We start from the raw sequence: 18,663 nt of genomic DNA on the forward strand, positions 1-18,663 counted from the left end.
CATTGTCGTTATTGAAAGATGTACAAAAATGTCTATCGACTTTTATAACGCAGTACAACAATTCATCTAACCGCAGCCAATAAGTGAATGTAAACAGTAAATAACTTTAAAGCGGATGACAAATACCGGCGCTATGAAGCAATGCCAGAGCGCGACAGCGGGCACGCGACAAGGCGGAGCTATATCGGTAAATGGGTGGAGCGTACCAACACAGAACCAAGTGAGTATAAAACGGGGGTAATTTTGAATTATCGTCGGATTTGGTCAAATTTCGATTACTGGAAGTCTATGATTTTAGAAATTAAAAGAACACTCTCAGACAAGGAGACAAAGGAATGTTATACGAAATATTTGTGGAGTCAAGACAATGTAGATGACCAAATCCCCACAAACAACTTTCGCAACTTTCGTTTTACATGCAATAATAGCATAGACTTCAACACCGCAAGTGCCTTAACTGTGAAACTATTTGCAGAAGAAATACCAGCGCTTAACCAAGATGCCAAGAGGATTTCTTGTAAAGAGAACAAAGAACACGGGACAGTTTTCTTACCGAATAAGACATTGCTCCGACGAAGATAGAAGTGAAAGTGGATCCGACCAGGAATATGTGCAAACGAACTTTGGGTCGCCAGACTCCGGTTATTCTGCGTCGCCGACTTTCGCCACATTCCGTGAGCGCTACGGACATTACGGCGACATAGCGAGCTACGCGCAGTCACCACTGGCATCTCCACAGAAAATCACCTACGGTTATCCCTCTCCGCTGTGTTATTCGAACTTTGATCGTCTGTCTGTTTGTTACGACGCACCATTAGACTTGAAAATCAACAAAACCAACAATATCAATTATGACGACGAAAAACCTTTGGACTTTTCTAAAACGCCACTCAAATCGCCATCACCGGAAAGAATTCCTGTGCCACCTGCAAAATTTGAACCATCTACTCCAATAAGCCCTAACAAACGACGTGGTAATTCTGACGGCTCTGAGAACAAATTAAAAGTAACTAAAAAGCCAAAAGCAGCAAGAAAAATTAACTTCGATGAAGACAATTCTTCTCCAGTTTCTGGAACAATAATTCGCAAACTGACGGACGAGGTTGATGGTGCGAGGATTGTGTGTGGAGATATAGACAGTAAGTTTAACTGTGTTGAGGTGACCCCAGAGGCCAAGGCAGAGTTGGCTAAGATAGAGAACCGGATAGGCGAGTATGTGTGCCGCTTGTGTAAGGATCGGTTTGAGGACGCCTTCCAGCTGGCTCAGCATCGGTGTTCTATGATCATCAATATCGAGTACAGGTGTCCGGAATGCGATAAGGTCTTCAACTGCCCTGCAAACCTGGCTTCCCATCGCCGATGGCACAAACCTCGGCCCAACACTAAGAAGCCGGTTTCAACGCCAATGAAGATTCTTCCAGCCATGCAGGTCCTGGATCAAGCTGTGCTAGGACAACCAGACTCTATAGCTCTGAGTCCCAAAGTGCCCACAGAGGAGAAGCAGTTCCCTTGCGACCAATGCGGCAAGAAGTTCCGTCGTCAGGCCTACCTCAAAAAGCACATGCAGACACACGACACCGACTCCATCTATGTATGTCAGTATTGTAGCAAGATCTACCCGAACGACAACGCTCGTGCTAAACATGAACAAACTCACACTGTTGGCAAGGAACTCACGTGCACGTTGTGCAATACGTCATTTCCTAATAAAATTGTCCTCGAGAAACACGTGCGTCAACATGGCAACGATAAGTTTGATTGCAAATACTGTGACAATTCCTTTTGCAGTTCACCCGGATTGACCAGACACATTAATAAATGCCACCCGTCGGAGAACAGACAGGTTATTCTTCTGCAAATTCCAGGAAACCGCAACTGCTAGATACAAGCGGGTTTCACTTTATCGACAATGTAGAGCATGACGTTAGTTTGAAATGTATATGTGCCTTGCTGTAGGGACAGGGGTAGTGTGTTTTTGTGCCTTGGACAGTGTAATAGCTTTGTGATTGTAACCGTTTACTAACAGCATGAACATTAGTGGACATGGTTGGACTAAGGATTTGAAAATAAGCAAGGCCAGAAAAGAAGGTCGCAATACTTACGTTTAACTGTGATTATGTATGCAAATTACTTTTGTGAGGTGTACATTGATGATTTTACCAAATTACGTTAAGGTACTCATATAATTTATCATGTCTAGTCTTTTTTGTTAACCTTTAAAAGGTTTTAAATTTATTTATTGAATTGCGGTGCGTTTCGTTTATTTATTTATTTAAGATTTTATTTTTGAAGGGCGGCGACTTCAGTTCTAAGTGCAATGTTACCATCTGTCTTTATTCATGTGCAATATTTTATTTCAAGATTTTATTTTTACATGTATTTATAATCTGTGGAAGAGGGTGCAATACGTTTTCCATATTTTATTTCTAATGTAAAGATGTATATTTATATTTCATTAGTCGTGCAATATTATGTGTGTGCAATACACTTGTGCAATATTTAAATCGTGCAATATAGGTTTATCGTGCAATAACATCTCGTGCAATACATTGTGTGCAATATCATCACGTGCAATAAGATTCGTGCAATAACTCATCGTGCAATAATAGTAAGATTTAATTGTGTGCAATAACATCTATGTGCAATATTTTAAGTGCAATGTCTACTTTTATTATGAGAACCTAGTCAAGTAATGTGTGCAATAAATGCTCTGTAGTTTTAGTTGTGCAATCTAGTTCATTACATATAAAATATATTTATTTACTCATGTTTTACGTTATATGCATAGTTATGCATATCCAAATGAAGTCGCCGTCTTATGGTTTTATATATTTACTTAGTTGAACGAAATCCATTTTATTGACATTATATGTTATATTAGTTTTATACCTTATGATTTAATATCAGTATTGCCAAAATTTTCAAATGCTTTACCAGCAAGTACTATTTTACATTTTTCTCTATGTTTCATTATTTTACATGTAAAAACTATAAATTATACAAATCAATTTTGGACACATTTAACTTTATAATCAAAATCATTCTATCAAAAAGTTATTCATTTAACAACATTTCATTTTGTATAATTTATAGTAAATAATTTAAGGAGTTATCAAATGATTTTTAATCAATTGCTTTTTCAAAAACATTAAATTCATTTTAAATGGTTAACCTTTTATGGAGTTTTATTTTTTCACTTTTACAATTTTTATTTTTAATTCCAAAATTTGATGTCTCCTTATCAGTAGTTCGACATGTTCAGTAATCCATGCCTGTCTTTGCCTTATATGATATTGTTAATATTATGTGAATGATGATACTTTGTCAATAAAGGATTTTTCAATATGTTTTCTTCTCCTTTGTTGGAACTTTCAAAAGTCAGAACAAGAGAGTCCATGTCACCCAGGAAAAATTAATATAAAGAACAAAGAAAAAAAGTGTGCCGTGGCTTCGAATTTCATACAAAAATGACAGACTACTATTCGGTACTTTATGGTAATTTTAACACATGTAACGTTCCGATGGTGCTCAAAGAAATTTTCAATAATGATAATTTAAGGTCTGAAAAGATAAGGCGGTCTCAATTTTATTATTAAAATGAAAACCTGGTATTTTATTTCGTTGTTTTTCTTTGATAAAAATCTAACATCTGTGCAAACTTTGATGTAAAATTTGATCCAATGTTCCGCGCGCGCGCTTTTACCGTTAGCTGTATCAATACAACCGTTGTATGGCGTCCCGTTATAACAGCCAGGTCTTCGGTAAGCTTTCAAATTTGGATAAAAAGTAACTAAAGCCCTTTCAATACCCGAACAATATAGCGCAGTCTGCTTTAAGAGTCGGTAAGCGTAACACATGCTGCTAAACAGCCTCTATAAGGGCGCGCCAGCCGTTGAACTTTACCGATCAACATTTCAAAAATTATCGAAATTTCCAATACACACCATCTGCTTCTCTTTAAATATCAATACACTGTTCCCGTTTGAATTATTTTCAAGTTGCGAATTTCGCCATTTGGCGGGCCCGGATCCCTGTGATCATCCATGACTGACGGGGCACCTGGCACCCAAGCGTAACCCCTAGCCGCCCAATCTTTACCGTTACCGACCATTGTAATCCCACAACTACGGGGCTGGGTTTAATGGTGATTTATTTTGGGAGGATTTGCCACGATAAAATGACAATAATTACCAAATTACGGGTATCCCCTTCGTCGCCTGGTTGATAAGGCTTGAGATAAAGTTTAAGCTGCCGTATTTGGGTATGTTAACAAGAGGCACACAAAGCCACACTGAGAGTGGCTATTATCTTTAAGCGTTGTCCTATTTTAACACTGCTGTAGACGCATATAACGGTACCTCTGAAAATATACGGCCTCATAAATAGCAGGCAACAGATGTCATCATTATGTTGGCAAATACAGACACAGCGGGACTATAACTTAAGAAATTTGCAATGACATCTCAAAGATCTAGACAGTATTTTCATTTCTGCTCGACCTCAGTAACAGACGAAGTTATCGCCATTTATATTCAAGTAGAAGCTGTAACGGAATTTGTGATTGTTGCATTATGTCAATGAAGTAAAATTGTTCAATAATTTATTTCAAAGGTTTTATTGAACATTTAAACGCCGATTAGGCAACACCATATTACTGTTTCGTTCATCGGATTACCGCACGCTTTATTAACAAAATTTATTTTAAGCGACCATTTTCAGAAACTTTATTTTGTATGCCCAACCCGCTTCTTTGTACATAAAATAACATAAAACTGATATGACTCTGGCAGGTTAAGGAAGACTGAAACAGGTATAATAAATTAATACATCGTGGAATGTTTATTTTAATGTTAATTTAGGTAGGAGAATTGTTCAGGATTATCATTTGAAATAATACTTGAAATTAAATATTGGAAAAATATGTTTCTCCTTCGCCCGCTCCTGTTTTTAAACAAAAAGGGAAAAAAACAACATGTTTGTGTGTTTTTTCGCTCGCTCTCGCTAACTATTTTTGGAACGAAAATGGTATAAACTTGTTTATATAAACTTCTAACAGTATGCTGTCGTAGCTTTGCTTGTTTATTTAAGCGCGCTCTTTGAAAGTTAAGAGTCTAAACCAAGGTAATACTTGATACAGATAGTACCCTGTCTTATGTGAGTTATCTTTAAAACCGCCAAGTTCAGTGTCATAAAGTTTCAATTTTGCATGATCTTCAATATAAAATTGGAGAATGACGTTTTCCATTTTCTTGTGTTAACAGTTTACTTTTTGTAGAAGAATGGTTCCGGGGAGTATGAGATTCCGGTGGCACAAGGGTGACATCCGCAACACTTAATTTATATTGTGGCCACAACTTAGTATCTTGAGGCCACAACTTAATAACTTGAGGCCACGACTTAGTAACTTGATGTCACAACTTAATAACTTGAGGCCAGAACTTAGTAACTTCAGGCCACAACTTAATAACTTGTGGCCACGACATATTAAATCGTGGCTTCAACTTAGTTACTTGTGGCCACAACTTAGTTGAGCCAATCAAAACAGCTGTGTCATCTTTGACTCTTTACTGCTTTTACCGGTGACTATAGTACGTAACGGTACTATGGATAGCCCGTATATTTCGCCTGTACAAATCGGCATTATTTAGTCATGATGGAAGCAATAGGAAGAAGAAAGAGGCTGGAACACTGGCATGGTGGCGAGTCATGGTTTTGGACATGGATGATAAACTCAAACCTAACGCTCAATTCATTCGCCAAGCACCGTTGTCGCATAATTCTGTAACAATGATAACGTCCAGAATGCTCGATCACGTCAACAAAGTCACAAACAGAAAGAACGTCTCTGTACAATCTTTGTCTTTACGGCAACGATCTCACTACTCTGTGCAAAGAACGTAAACTTGTATGAATTATATGACATTTCATCAAAACGGTTACAATATTAGCATAAGAAAGACCTTCTTAAAGTAGTCTGACATAAGACTTTCACTATCTTCGTCCATTATTATTCTCTTTTGCTGGGTTCAAAGAGCGTTTTAGTATCACGGGTGCTTACAGTATCACTGTGTTATAACCATAAAGCGGCAATGATTAAACGGTTGTTTTGATTGGGAAAACTAAGTCGTGGCCACAATTTACTAAGATGTGACCACGATATAAATAAAGTGTTGCGGATGTCCATATTTTCATCTTTAATCTAAGTGACAAGTTTACGTTTTATATATAAAAAGGAGAAAAAACGTGCGTAATTTAAACAAAAAGCTTGTTTCAGTGATAAAATATCAGTACAATTACACATTAGAGCTCAATTGCTAATAATTATTTAAAAAGGAAACGACCGAAAAACGTTAGTAACTCTATTGAATAGCAAATGGTTTTAGGCTTGGATTTACAAAACTATGATGGCAATTTCTGTTCGGCGTTGCTGGAAGCAGTGGTGGAATAATTGCAGTGTAATGATGCGAGTGGCGTAGCTACATATATGCCCAGGCCTACAACTTTTTTGAAAACAAAACAAAACTTAATTAACCAAAAAACTTATAGGTACTCAAACACCTTAAACAACTAAAAAAAAATGTTTTATTATAACCAACGCAAGTTTTGTGTTTATTTGTTTTCATTGCAGATACAAATGTATAATCAAGTGTGTGTAATGTGCATATAAAATGAATGTTATTGTGCCTTTTCCTTTTATCTCTCCTGGAATGCTTCAAATTTGCAGCATTTTGCTTCTATTTCGGAAATAAATCTTGGGGGGGGGGGGGGGCTTATCCCCAAACTCACCAAGAACCATCGAGCCTACAAGGCTTTTTTGTCTAGCTACGACCCTGGATGCACAAATGATCACCACGTATTTGTAAGAGTTAAATTTGGCGATCTACATAACTATTGCGCTCTGTAGATCGACAAAATCAATAATTAATTTATAGGTATAACTATGAGCAGAAATCGTGTGCATACGTTATACTGTGTGGCGTGTGCATACGTTATACTGTGTGGCGTGTGCATACGTTATACTGTGTGCCGTGTGTATACGTTATACTGTGTGGCGTGTGCATACGTTATACTGTGTGGCGTGTGCATACGTTATACTGTGTGCCGCGTCCATACGTTATACTGTGTGCCGCGTCCATACGTTATACTGTGTGGCGTGTGCATACGTTATACTGCGTATCGTGTGCATACGTTATACTGCGTATCGTGTGCATACGTTATACTGCGTGTCGTGTGCATACGTTATACTGTGTGGCGTGTGCATACGTTATACTGTGTCGTGTGCATACGTTATACTGTGTGGCGTGTGCATACGTTATACTGTGTGGCGTGTGCATACGTTATACTGTGTGGCGTGTGCATACGTTATACTGTGTGGCATGTGTATACGTTGTACTGTGTGCCATGTGCATACGTTATACTGTGTGCTGTGTTCATTCGTTATACTGTGTGATGTGGACATACGTTATAATGTGTGCACATGTTATACTGTGTGCTTTGTGCACATTTTACACTGTGTGACGTGTGCATACGTTGTACTGTGAGCCATGTGCATACGTTATGCTGTGTATATATGTTATACTGTGTGCTATGTGCATATGTTATACTGCGTGTCGTGTGCATGCGTTATACTGTGTGCCGTGTGCATACGTTATACTGTGTGTTGTGTGCATACGTTATATTGTGTGCGGTGTGTATATGTTATACTGTGTTCCGTGTGCACACGTTCAACTGTGTGCCGTGTGTATACGTTATACTGTGTGTTGTGTACATACGTTTAACTGTGTGCCGTGTGTATATATTATACTGTGTGCCGTGTGCATACGTTATACTGTGTGCACATGTTATACTGTATGTCGTGTTTATACGTTATACTGTGTGTTGCGTGCATACGTTATATTGTGTGCCGTGTGTATATGCTATACTGTGTTCCGTGTGCAGACGTTATACATACGTTATATTGTGTGCCGTGTGTATATGTTATACTGTGTTTCGTGTGCATACGTTAAACTGTGTGCCGTGTGTATACGTTATACTGTGTGCCGTGTGTATACGTTATACTGTGTGCCGTGTGTATACGTTATACTGTGTGCCGTGTGTATACGTTATACTGTGTGCTGTGTTCATACGTTATACTGTGTGCCGTGTGTATACGTTATACTGTGTGCTGTGTTCATACGTTATACTGTGTGCGGTGTGCATATGTTAAACTGTGTGCCGTGTGTATACGTTATACTGTGTGCCGTGTGGATACGTTATACTGTGTGCCGTGTGTATACGTTATACTGTGTGGCGTGTGCATACGTTATACTGTGTGTCGTGTGTATACGTTATACTGTGTGCCGTGTGTATACATAATACTGTGTGTATACGTTATACTGTGTGCCGTGTGTATACGTTATACCGTGTGCCGTATGTATACGTTAAACTGTGTGCCGTGTGTATACGTTATACTGTGTGCTGTGTACATACGTTTAACTGTGTGCCGTGTGTATATATTATACTGTGTGCCGTGTGCATACGTTATACTGTGTTCCGTGTGCATGTATACGTTTAACAGTGTGGCGTGTGTATACGTTATACTGTGTGGCGTGTGCAAACGTTATACTGTGTGTTGTGTGCATACGTTATGCTGTATGTTGTGTGCATACGCTATACTGTGTGCCATGTGCATAGGTTATACTGTGTGACGTGTGTTCATGTTATACTGTGTGCATACGTTATACTGTGTGTTGTGTGCATACGTTTAACTGTGTGCCGTGTGTATATTTTATACTGTGTGCCGTGTGCATACGTTATACTGTGTTCCGTGTGCATACGTTAAACTGTGTGCCGTGTGCATACGTTATACTGTGTGCTGTGTACATACGTTATACTGTGTGCTGTGTGTATATATTATACTGTGTGCCGTGTGCATACGTTATACTGTGTGGCATGTGCATACGTTATACTGTGTGGCGTGTGCATACGTTATACCGTGTGCCATGTGCATACGTTATACTGTGTGGCGTGTGCTCGTGTTATACTCTGTGTTGTGTGCATACGTTATACTGTGTATTGTGTGAACACGTTATACTGTGTGCTGTGTACATACGTTTAACTGTGTGGCGTGTGCATACGTTATACCGTGTGCCATGTGCATACGTTATACTGTGTGGCGTGTGCTCGTGTTATACTCTGTGTTGTGTGCATACGTTATACTGTGTATTGTGTGAACACGTTATACTGTGTGCTGTGTACATACGTTTAACTGTGTGCCGTGTGGATACGTTATACTGTGTGCCGTGTGCATACATGATACTGTTTGCTGTATGCATACGTTATACTATGTGCTGTGTGCAAACTTTATACTGTGTGCTCATGTTATACTCTGTGCTGTGTGCATACGTTATACTGTGTATTGTGTGAACACGTTATACTGTGTGATGGTTGTATACATTATACTGTGTGCTGACTGCGTACATATGTTACTGTGTCTTGTGTGCATATGTTATACTGTGTGTTGAGTAAAAATGTTACTGTGTCTTATGTTATACTGTGTGATGTGTGTATGTGTTATAATGTGTGTGGTGTAAACGTGTTATACTGTGTGCTGTGTTCATGTGTTATACTGTGTGCTGTGTGTATGTGTTATACTGCATGTTGTGTACACACGTTATACTGTATGCTGTGTTTATGTGTTATACTGTGTGCTGTGTGTATGTGTTATACTTCGTGTTGTGTGTATGTGTTATACCGTGCGTTGTGTTCATGTGTTATACTGTGTGCTGTGCACATATGTTATACCATGTGCTGTATACAAATGATAAACAGTGTGATGTGTGTATGTGTTATACTGTATGCTGTGTTCATATGTTATACCTTGTGCTGTGTTCACCATGTTATACCGTGTGCTGTGTTCATGTGTTAAACTGTGTGCTTTGCACATATGTTATACCGTGTGCTGTATACACATGATAAACTGTGTGATGTGTGGATGTGTTATACTGTCTGCTGTGTTCATATGTTATATCGTGTGTTGTATTCATATGTTATACCGTGTGCTGTGTACACATGATAAACTGTGTGGTGTGTTATACTGTGTTCCATTACATATGTTTTACTGTGTGATTTTTACATATGTTTTCTGCGTGCTTTGTGCGTAGGTTATACCGTGTGCTGTGTGCATATGTTATACTGTGTGCTTTGTGCACATGCTATACTATGTGATTTGTGCATATACTATACTGTGGTCTATACATATGTTATAATCTGTGCTTTGTGCATATGCTATACTTTCTTATGCATATGTTTTACTGTGTGCTTTGTGCATATGCTATACTGTGTGCTTTGTGCATATGCTATACTGTGTGTTTTGCGCATATGCTATACTGTGTGTTTTGTGCATATGCTATACTGTGTGCTTTGTGCATATGCTATACTGTGTGTTTTGTGCATATGCGTTGCTGTGTGCTTTGTGCATATGCTATACTGTGTGTTTTGTGAATATGATATACTGTGTGCTTTGTGCATATGTTATACTGTGTGCTTTGTGTATATGCTATACTGTATGCTTTGTGCATATGCTATACTGTGTGCTTTGTGCATATGCTATACTGTGTGCTTTGTGTATATATGCTATACTGTGTGCTTTGTGCATATGCTATACTGTGTGCTTTGTGTATATACTATACTGTGTGCTTTGTGTTAATGCTATACTGTGTGCTTTGTGTATATGCTATAATGTGTACTTTGTGCATATGCTATACTGTGTGTATTGTGTATCTGTTATACTGTGTGATTTGTGTATATGCTATACTGTGTGCTTTGTGCATATGCTATTCTGTGTGCTTTGTGCATATGCTATACTGTGTGCTTTGTGCATATGCTATACTGCGTGCTTTGTGCATATGTTATACTTTGTGCTTTGTGTATGTGCTATACTGTGTGTTTTGTGCATATGCTATACTGTGTGCTTTGTGCATATGCTATGCTGTGTGCTTTGTGTATATGCTATACTGTGTGATTTGTGTATATGCTATACTGTGTTGTGCATATGCTATACTATGTGCTTTATGTATATGTTATACTGTGTGCTTTGTGTATATGTTATACTGTGTGCTTTGTGTATATGTTATACTGTGTGCTTTGTGTATATGTTATACTGTGTGCTTTGTGCATATGCTACACTGTGTGTTTTGTGTATATGCTATAATGTGTGCTTTGTGCATATGTTATACTGTGTGCTTTGTGCATATGCTATACTGCGTGCTTTGTGCATATGTTATACTGTGTGCTTTGTGCATATGCTATACTGTGTGTTTTGTGCATATGCTATGCTATACTGTGTGCTTTGTGTATATACTACATTGTGTGCTTTGTGTATATGTTATACTGCGTGCTTTGTGAATATGCTATACTGTGTGCTTTGTGTATATACTATACTGTGTGCTTTGTGCATATGCTATACTGTGTGTTTTATGTATCTGTTATACTGTGTTATTTGTGTATATGCTATACTGTGTGCTTTGTGCATATATGCTATACTGTGTGTTTTGTGTATCTGTTATACTGTGTGCTTTGTGCATATGATATACTGTGTGCTTTGTGCATATGCTATATTGTGTGCTTTGTGTATATGCTATACTTTGTTGTGCATATGCTATACTGTGTGCTTTGTGCATATGCTATACTGTGTGAATTATGCATATGCTTTACCGTGTGCTTTGTGTATATATATGCTAAACTGTGTGCTTTGTGCATATGCTATACTGTGGTCTATAAATATGTTGTATTCTGTGCTTTGTGCATATGTTATACTGTGTACTTTGTGCACATGTTAAACTGTGTGCTTTGTGCATATGCTTTATTGTGTGCTTTGTGCATAAGCTATATTGATTGCTATGTGCATACGTTATACTGTGAGCTGTGTGCATACGTAATACTGTGTGCAGTGTGCACATGTTATACTGTGTGTTGTATGCAAAAGTTTTATTGTGTGCTGTGTCAACATGTATGCCTCTGTTATACTGTGTGCCTCTGTTATACTGTGTGCCTCTGTTATGTTGTGTGTATCTGTTATACTGTGTGTATATGTTATACTGTGTGTATCTGTTATACTGTGTGCATATGTTATACTGTGTGTATCTGTTATACTATGTGCATCTGTTGTACTGTGTGCCTCTGTTATACTGTGTGCGTCTGTTATGTTGTGTGCACCTTTCATACTGTGTGCATCTGTTATAATGTGTGCAACTGTAATACTGTGTTCATATGTTATACTGTGTGCCTCTGTTTTACTGTGTGCATCTGTTCAACTGTATGCCTCTGTTATACTGTGTGCCTCTGTTATGTTGTGTGCATCTGTTATACTGTGTGTATCTATTATACTCTGTGCATCTGTTATACTGCGCTCATCTGTTATACTGTGTGCACTGTTATACTATGTGCATCTGTTATACTGTGTGCGTCTGTTATACTGTGTGCATCTGTTATACTGTGTGTGTCTGTTATACTGTGTACGTCTGTTATACTGTGCTCATCTGTTATACTATATGCATCTGTTATACTGTGTACGTCTGTTATACTGTGTGCATCTGTTATAATGTGTGCATCTGTAATACTGTGTGCTTATGTTATACTGTGTGCCTCTGTGTTACTGTGTGCATCTGTTCAACTGTGTGCCTCTGTTATACTGTGTGCCTCTGTTATGTTGTGTGCATCTGTTTTACGGTGTGCATCTGTTATACTGTGCTCATCTGTTATACTGTGTGCGTCTGTTATACTGTGTGGGTCTGTTATACTGTGCTCATCTGTTATACTGTGTGCATCTGTTATACTGTGCTCATCTGATATACTGTGTGCATCTGTTATACTGGGTGTGTCTGTTATGTTGTGTGCACCTTTCATACTGTGTGCATCTGTTATAATGTGTGCATCTGTAATACTGTGTGCATATGTTATACTGTGTGCCTCTGTTTTACTGTGTGTATCTGTTCAACTGTGTGCCTCTGTTATACTGTGTGCCTCTGTTATGTTGTGTGCATCTGTTATACTGTGTGTATCTATTATACTCTGTGCATCTGTTATACTGTGCTCATCTGTTATACTGTGTGCACTGTTATTCTATGTGCATCTGTTATACTGTGTGCGTCTGTTATACTGTGTGCGTCTGTTATACTGTGTGTACTGTTATACTGTGTGCACTGTTATACTGTGTGCGTCTGTTATACTGTGTGCGTCTGTTATACTGTGTGCGTCTGTTATACTGTGTGCGTCTGTTATATTGTGTGCACTGTTATACTGTGTGCGTCTGTTATACTGTGTGGGTCTTTTATACTGTGTGGGTCTGTTATACTGTGTGCGTCTGTTATACTTTGTGCACTGTTATACTGTGTGCGTCTGTTATACTGTGTACGTCTGTTATACTGTGTGCATCTGTTATAATATGTGCATCTGTAATACTGTTTGCTTATGTTATACTGTGTGCCTCTGTGTTACTGTGTGCATCTGTTTAACTGTGTGCCTCTTTTATACTGTGTGCCTCTGTTATGTTGTGTGCATCTGTTTTACTGTGTGCGTCTGTTATACTGTGCTCATCTGTTATACTATATGCATCTGTTATACTGTGTGCATCTGTTATACTGTGTACGTCTGTTATACTGTGCTCATCTGTTATACTGTGTGCGTCTGTTATACTGTGTGGGTCTGTTATACTGTGCTCATCTGTTATACTGTGTGCATCTGTTATACTGTGTGTGTCTGTTATACTGTGCTCATCTGTTATACTGTGTATGTCTGTTATACTGTGTGGGTCTGTTATACTGTGCTCATCTGTTATACTATGTGCATCTGTTATACTGTGTACGTCTGTTATACTGTGTGGGTCAGTTATACTGTGCTCATCTGTTATACTGTGTGCATCTGTTATACTGTGCTCATCTGATATACTGTGTGCACTGTTATACTGTGTGTGTCTGTTATACTGTGTGGGTCTGTTATACTGTGCTCATCTTTTATACTGTGTGGGTCTGTTATACTGTGTGGGTCTGTTATACTGTGCTCATCTGTTATACTATGTGTGTCTGTTATACTGTGTGCCTCTGTTATGTTGTGTGTATCTGTTATACTGTGTGCATCTGTTATACTGTGCTCATCTGATATACTGTGTGCATCTGTTATACTGTGTGTGTCTGTTATACTGTGTGGGTCTGTTATACTGTGCTCATCTGATATACTGTGTGCGTCTGTTTTACTGTGTGCGTCTGTTATACTGTGTGCGTCTGTTATACTGTGTGCATCTGTTATACTGTGCTCATCTGTTATACTGTGTGCATCTGTTATACTGTGTGCGTCTGATTTACTGTGCTCATCTGTATCTGTTTTACTGTGCTCATCTGTTTTACTGTGTGCATCTTTAACGTATTCGTGTACACAAAAACGATATACAAAAATAACAGCATACTTATAACCATTCAGGATACTTTACATCCATCAAATATGCGTTTTTAAGTACGTGTCCAATCTCCATGCAAAAACAATAAATAAATAAGATTGTATTGTGCAAACAAATCTGACAAGATCCACAACGGGCTGTATTCAATAAACCACTTAGATTTAACTTAAATTTAAGATTAGAAACTAAGTGTTTTGATTGGCCTGTATAATTAGATGACCAATAGGCTGAATGGAATCACTGAGGGATGTTTAAGGATAAGGATAAGATCAATATTGAATACAGACCCAGAACAGTATTAATAACAGTATATAAATAATCTGGCACAGCAAAATGTCATCTGACATAAAATTTTACAAAATATCTTTAAATAACAATATTAGACCTACTTTAATAAATTCGTCAGCTTGTAATGGAATAGTAACTACAAAACATAGCAAATCAATATTAGTTGGCTTACTTTTGAAGGGAGAATTGAATATCGTACGGGAGAGACAACATTTACTTGATTCGAACCGTGAAAGAGGGAAAAGCACGTCAGCCAGCTGCTAGAGGCATCTTATTTCAAAAGCCTTGAAAGTGAAAGTGGCAAGATATTTTAATAACTGAACTTTCACCATTAATCGATTCATATTTTTTAAGAAACTTGGATAACGCCAAAAATAGTTGTCTATATGTTTATGTAGATGTATGCACAACTAGGCTTTGTTGAAGTTGTGATTAACCATTAGTTTAAAAGTATAACAACGTGCTACTGCTTGTTTGTCGTTGTAGTGTGCCCATCGGTAGGGGCTGTACTAAGCTCAGCGCTCACGCTGTCTTTTACATCGTTGTTGCATTACTAACTCTTGAGAGCACATGTATTAAATGACCAAACATGTTTACATAAATCTATTTATTTTAACAACAGTTTCACAAAGTGGGTTCGGTGGGGTTATATTTACAGTAACGATAGTGGGCAGTCATAATTTTATTGGGGGGGGGGGGGGTCACTCACGGACAACGACCGTGGTCGTTATTTCATGTGGGTCATATATTTTATATTCTTTCACTGGTCACGGAATGAATACAATGCCAATTGAACGCAAAAACTGAGCAATCTTCTTGATTGAAACATTTGCAAAAACAAATCGCAATCTGTTATACGAAAATGCATTTAAAACGCCTCTGAATGTGTTCATGATGATGTGAACAAAACCGTGAATTAATTCAACATTCGAAGATTCAGTTTCGCTAATATGATGTATTTTTTTCAAGTTTCATTTGTATTTTTCATGGTGTATACGTATACTTACGAATTCAATAGTTTTTACAGTAAAAAACTATTAAAAAGAATAATGTGTTATAAATCCAAAATCAATATATCAGACATTGTAAAATCAATATCCATACGCTTAAATAAAGTTAAGCTGAATATAATTCGACCTATGAAACGGCCAGATTCAGAATTTATATAATGCTATATAGGTTACATTTACATTCCAAATAAAAAAGGTTGTTTAAGCATACCATTTTCATTAACATCTGTCATATGTCTCAAAAAATAATGTTACTCATTAAAAATCAACATCTTTTTACATAAGTTGATATTAAGTTTTACTAAATAGTACTCAGTAATTATTGCTGTTGTTGTTGTTGTATTGGTCTGTTGTTCTGCAATAAAGCGTTTGTTCTTGGACTTTATAAGCAATACATGATTTTTAGATGAAAATTCAAAAAACAAGCCCCGGTCCATTTCATGAAAATATCCATGTAGGATTTAAAATTACTATGAGCTCATAGTTAAGACATTTTAATTCTTTTTTAAGTTCTCGACGCCACTTTTTAAGTAAAAGTGCCAGCATGCCCATATATCTAGCTGCTCAGTGGATGATATCAATTTTAACGATCGAAAGAACTTCAGGGTCTAAAAGAATTTATGTTTTTCCTGTGATATAATGTCTGAGAACTATGTGAGTGGCGTCATCGATTGTTCCCCGTCTCATCGTCGTCCTTACCTCGGTCTTAGAAGAATGATTTATGTGACGTCTTGGTCGGCCTACACAAAACGGACCGGAGATAGCCATCTAGCGGGCCACTGGAGTGTCATATACTTCACTTATATTGTTTTAAGACCTTGTTTAATAAGTGACAGGTTTCTTGCAATTTCCTCTCGGTTTCATCTAGAGGACATGTTGATATCAAATTAACACACATGTCCTGGATGCAGTCGGCTGTTGACATCAGGTGGGCTGAAGCAAAGGAATTGAGTTATTTGGATATTGTGTAATGTCCATCCTGACAGTACAACATCGCAGTAATAAATTAAAACATTTGAATGCTTGGTAATCCGTGTTATCCTTTTAGTTGTGTGTGTTCCGTTATGGTATGCATATCGTGTTCCGATTGTTTCCCAAGCGGTCGTATCCTCGGTATAAAATATGGTGTACTATTACGATAACAAGCACCTGCAGAAGTGTTAAATAATAAAAAAGATAAAAAATCATTTGATCAGTCAGACAATAATTATGGATGGCTGTTGTTTGCAGAGTGGAGAATGGTGGCATGATTTATAACAGCCCCCGTTGCCATAATTAAGATAAAAGCTGCAAAAATGAGTGAATTATAAATGAATTTTATTGCATTATTGCATCGGCCGTTCTTTCCCAATACGCATGTCCAGATAAATGATGAAACGGAATCCTGTGTACACTTGTCAAAGAAAAAACAGAATGCTCGATTAAATTATCCGTTTATTGAGTCACACAGCAGAGACGCTGAATACGGTGATTGATGGACGCCTTTAGCGGATTTGTAAACAAACAACCGCTCACTGGCTTCATATTGGTTCTGCTAAATGTTAAAATGATTGAATTACACTGCATACAATTATGTTTACCACAAATTTAGTCATCGTTTTAACGCCAAGGCCCACAACTCCGGTTTATTTATATTAAAACAAAAGAGCCAAGATGGTCTTTATTTGAGCATGGCATAATTTGTAAGTATGCGCAGGACACTGCAGATAATACCAATGGTAAGGTAGAACATTCTTAACCTGACCATGGCAAGTAGTCACGAAGTGTCATTTTAACTTGACTTGGTGTTTTGGCAATACTTTGCAACTTTCATTACGCTCTTGGGGGTCAATGTGGTTTTATAGACGTTTGCTTAGAACGTTCATTAGCGCGAATGTAGCTTCTCAGTTGGCGGGACGAATTTTCACCGTAACTTTTTAACATTGTATTAACAATAGAACTAAAATCTGTATCAAGCCAACAATTTAGTCGTAATGGGGAGAAAGCCTTGACATCGCCATGAAGTACGTCGTATAGTTAATTACCGGGGGATTGATTGCGGGTGTCTAGTTTTTCATTACGGGTAGGAAACGATTATGGAAGCCAACCTGGAAATGCCATACCATAAACGCTGCAATCTCTAGTCATTACCTGAAATCGATGTCAATTAAATGCCTATACAGGATGTACATTTCATAGTTAGAAATACGCATTTAACAAAAGCGAAAATTGAATATCGGATTCCATTGAATAGCTAGTGTTTATTTTTCAACGGAGTTCCTCTGTTACTGGCGATTATCTGTAACTGGCAACGGGCTGGCAAATGCCATTTAAAGATGGACAATGTGACAGCTGATTGATTTACATCAGAGTAGTTTGTCCCGAGTTCGACATGAATACAATGTTGTCATTTATAAAAACGAAAATATGACACGGCAGTACGGATATTAATTATAACCAATATTAATGATAACGTAAATATAAATATTTATAAACAAACAGCAAACAAACAGCTGTGTACACATAGGAAACAAGCTGGCCATACATTAACCATTGACCATGACGGCTATGCATGTTAAATTTTGAAGAAAGGTCGTGCATCTATAGCCGTTAAAAATGTTATTTATTAAAACAACAGTTGATCAAAATTTAGTTTCAGCCCATACTTTAATAAGCAAGTGACCTTTTAAACTTAATGAAAGGCCAACAGTCATAAGAAAAAAAAATCCCGCTCTCTCCTTAATAATCCATGGTATGCTCCGTTCATCGAAACCTTATATGTATTTTAATCATTCTAGCCGGCCATTAAAAGAGAACCATTTCTTAAAGCGTGCTGCAATTTTCCGTCTTGAAAATAAATGGTGTCTACAGATATGTCAACGAGCATTCTGACACTGACATTCAAAGACAATCGAGCCATAGTTTCCGCGGCGTTCTTATAGTTTAGTTACTAGA

At 37.7% G+C, this 18,663-nt stretch overlaps 1 protein-coding gene across 1 annotated transcript; it reads left to right on the forward strand.

Moving 5' to 3' along the window:
* The first annotated feature begins 264 nt into the window (after nt 1–264).
* On the forward strand, nt 265–3,298 carry LOC128209270 (insulinoma-associated protein 2-like). Its single transcript, XM_052913228.1, has one exon. The coding sequence runs from the start codon at nt 500–502 to the stop codon at nt 1,880–1,882; it is 1,383 nt and encodes a 460-aa protein (XP_052769188.1). The 5' UTR covers nt 265–499; the 3' UTR covers nt 1,883–3,298.
* The last annotated feature ends 15,365 nt before the right edge of the window (nt 3,299–18,663 follow it).

The sequence above is a fragment of the Mya arenaria genome, chromosome 11 (genome assembly GCF_026914265.1).
Source record: "Mya arenaria isolate MELC-2E11 chromosome 11, ASM2691426v1".
In the NCBI taxonomy this organism is placed as follows: domain Eukaryota; kingdom Metazoa; phylum Mollusca; class Bivalvia; order Myida; family Myidae; genus Mya; species Mya arenaria.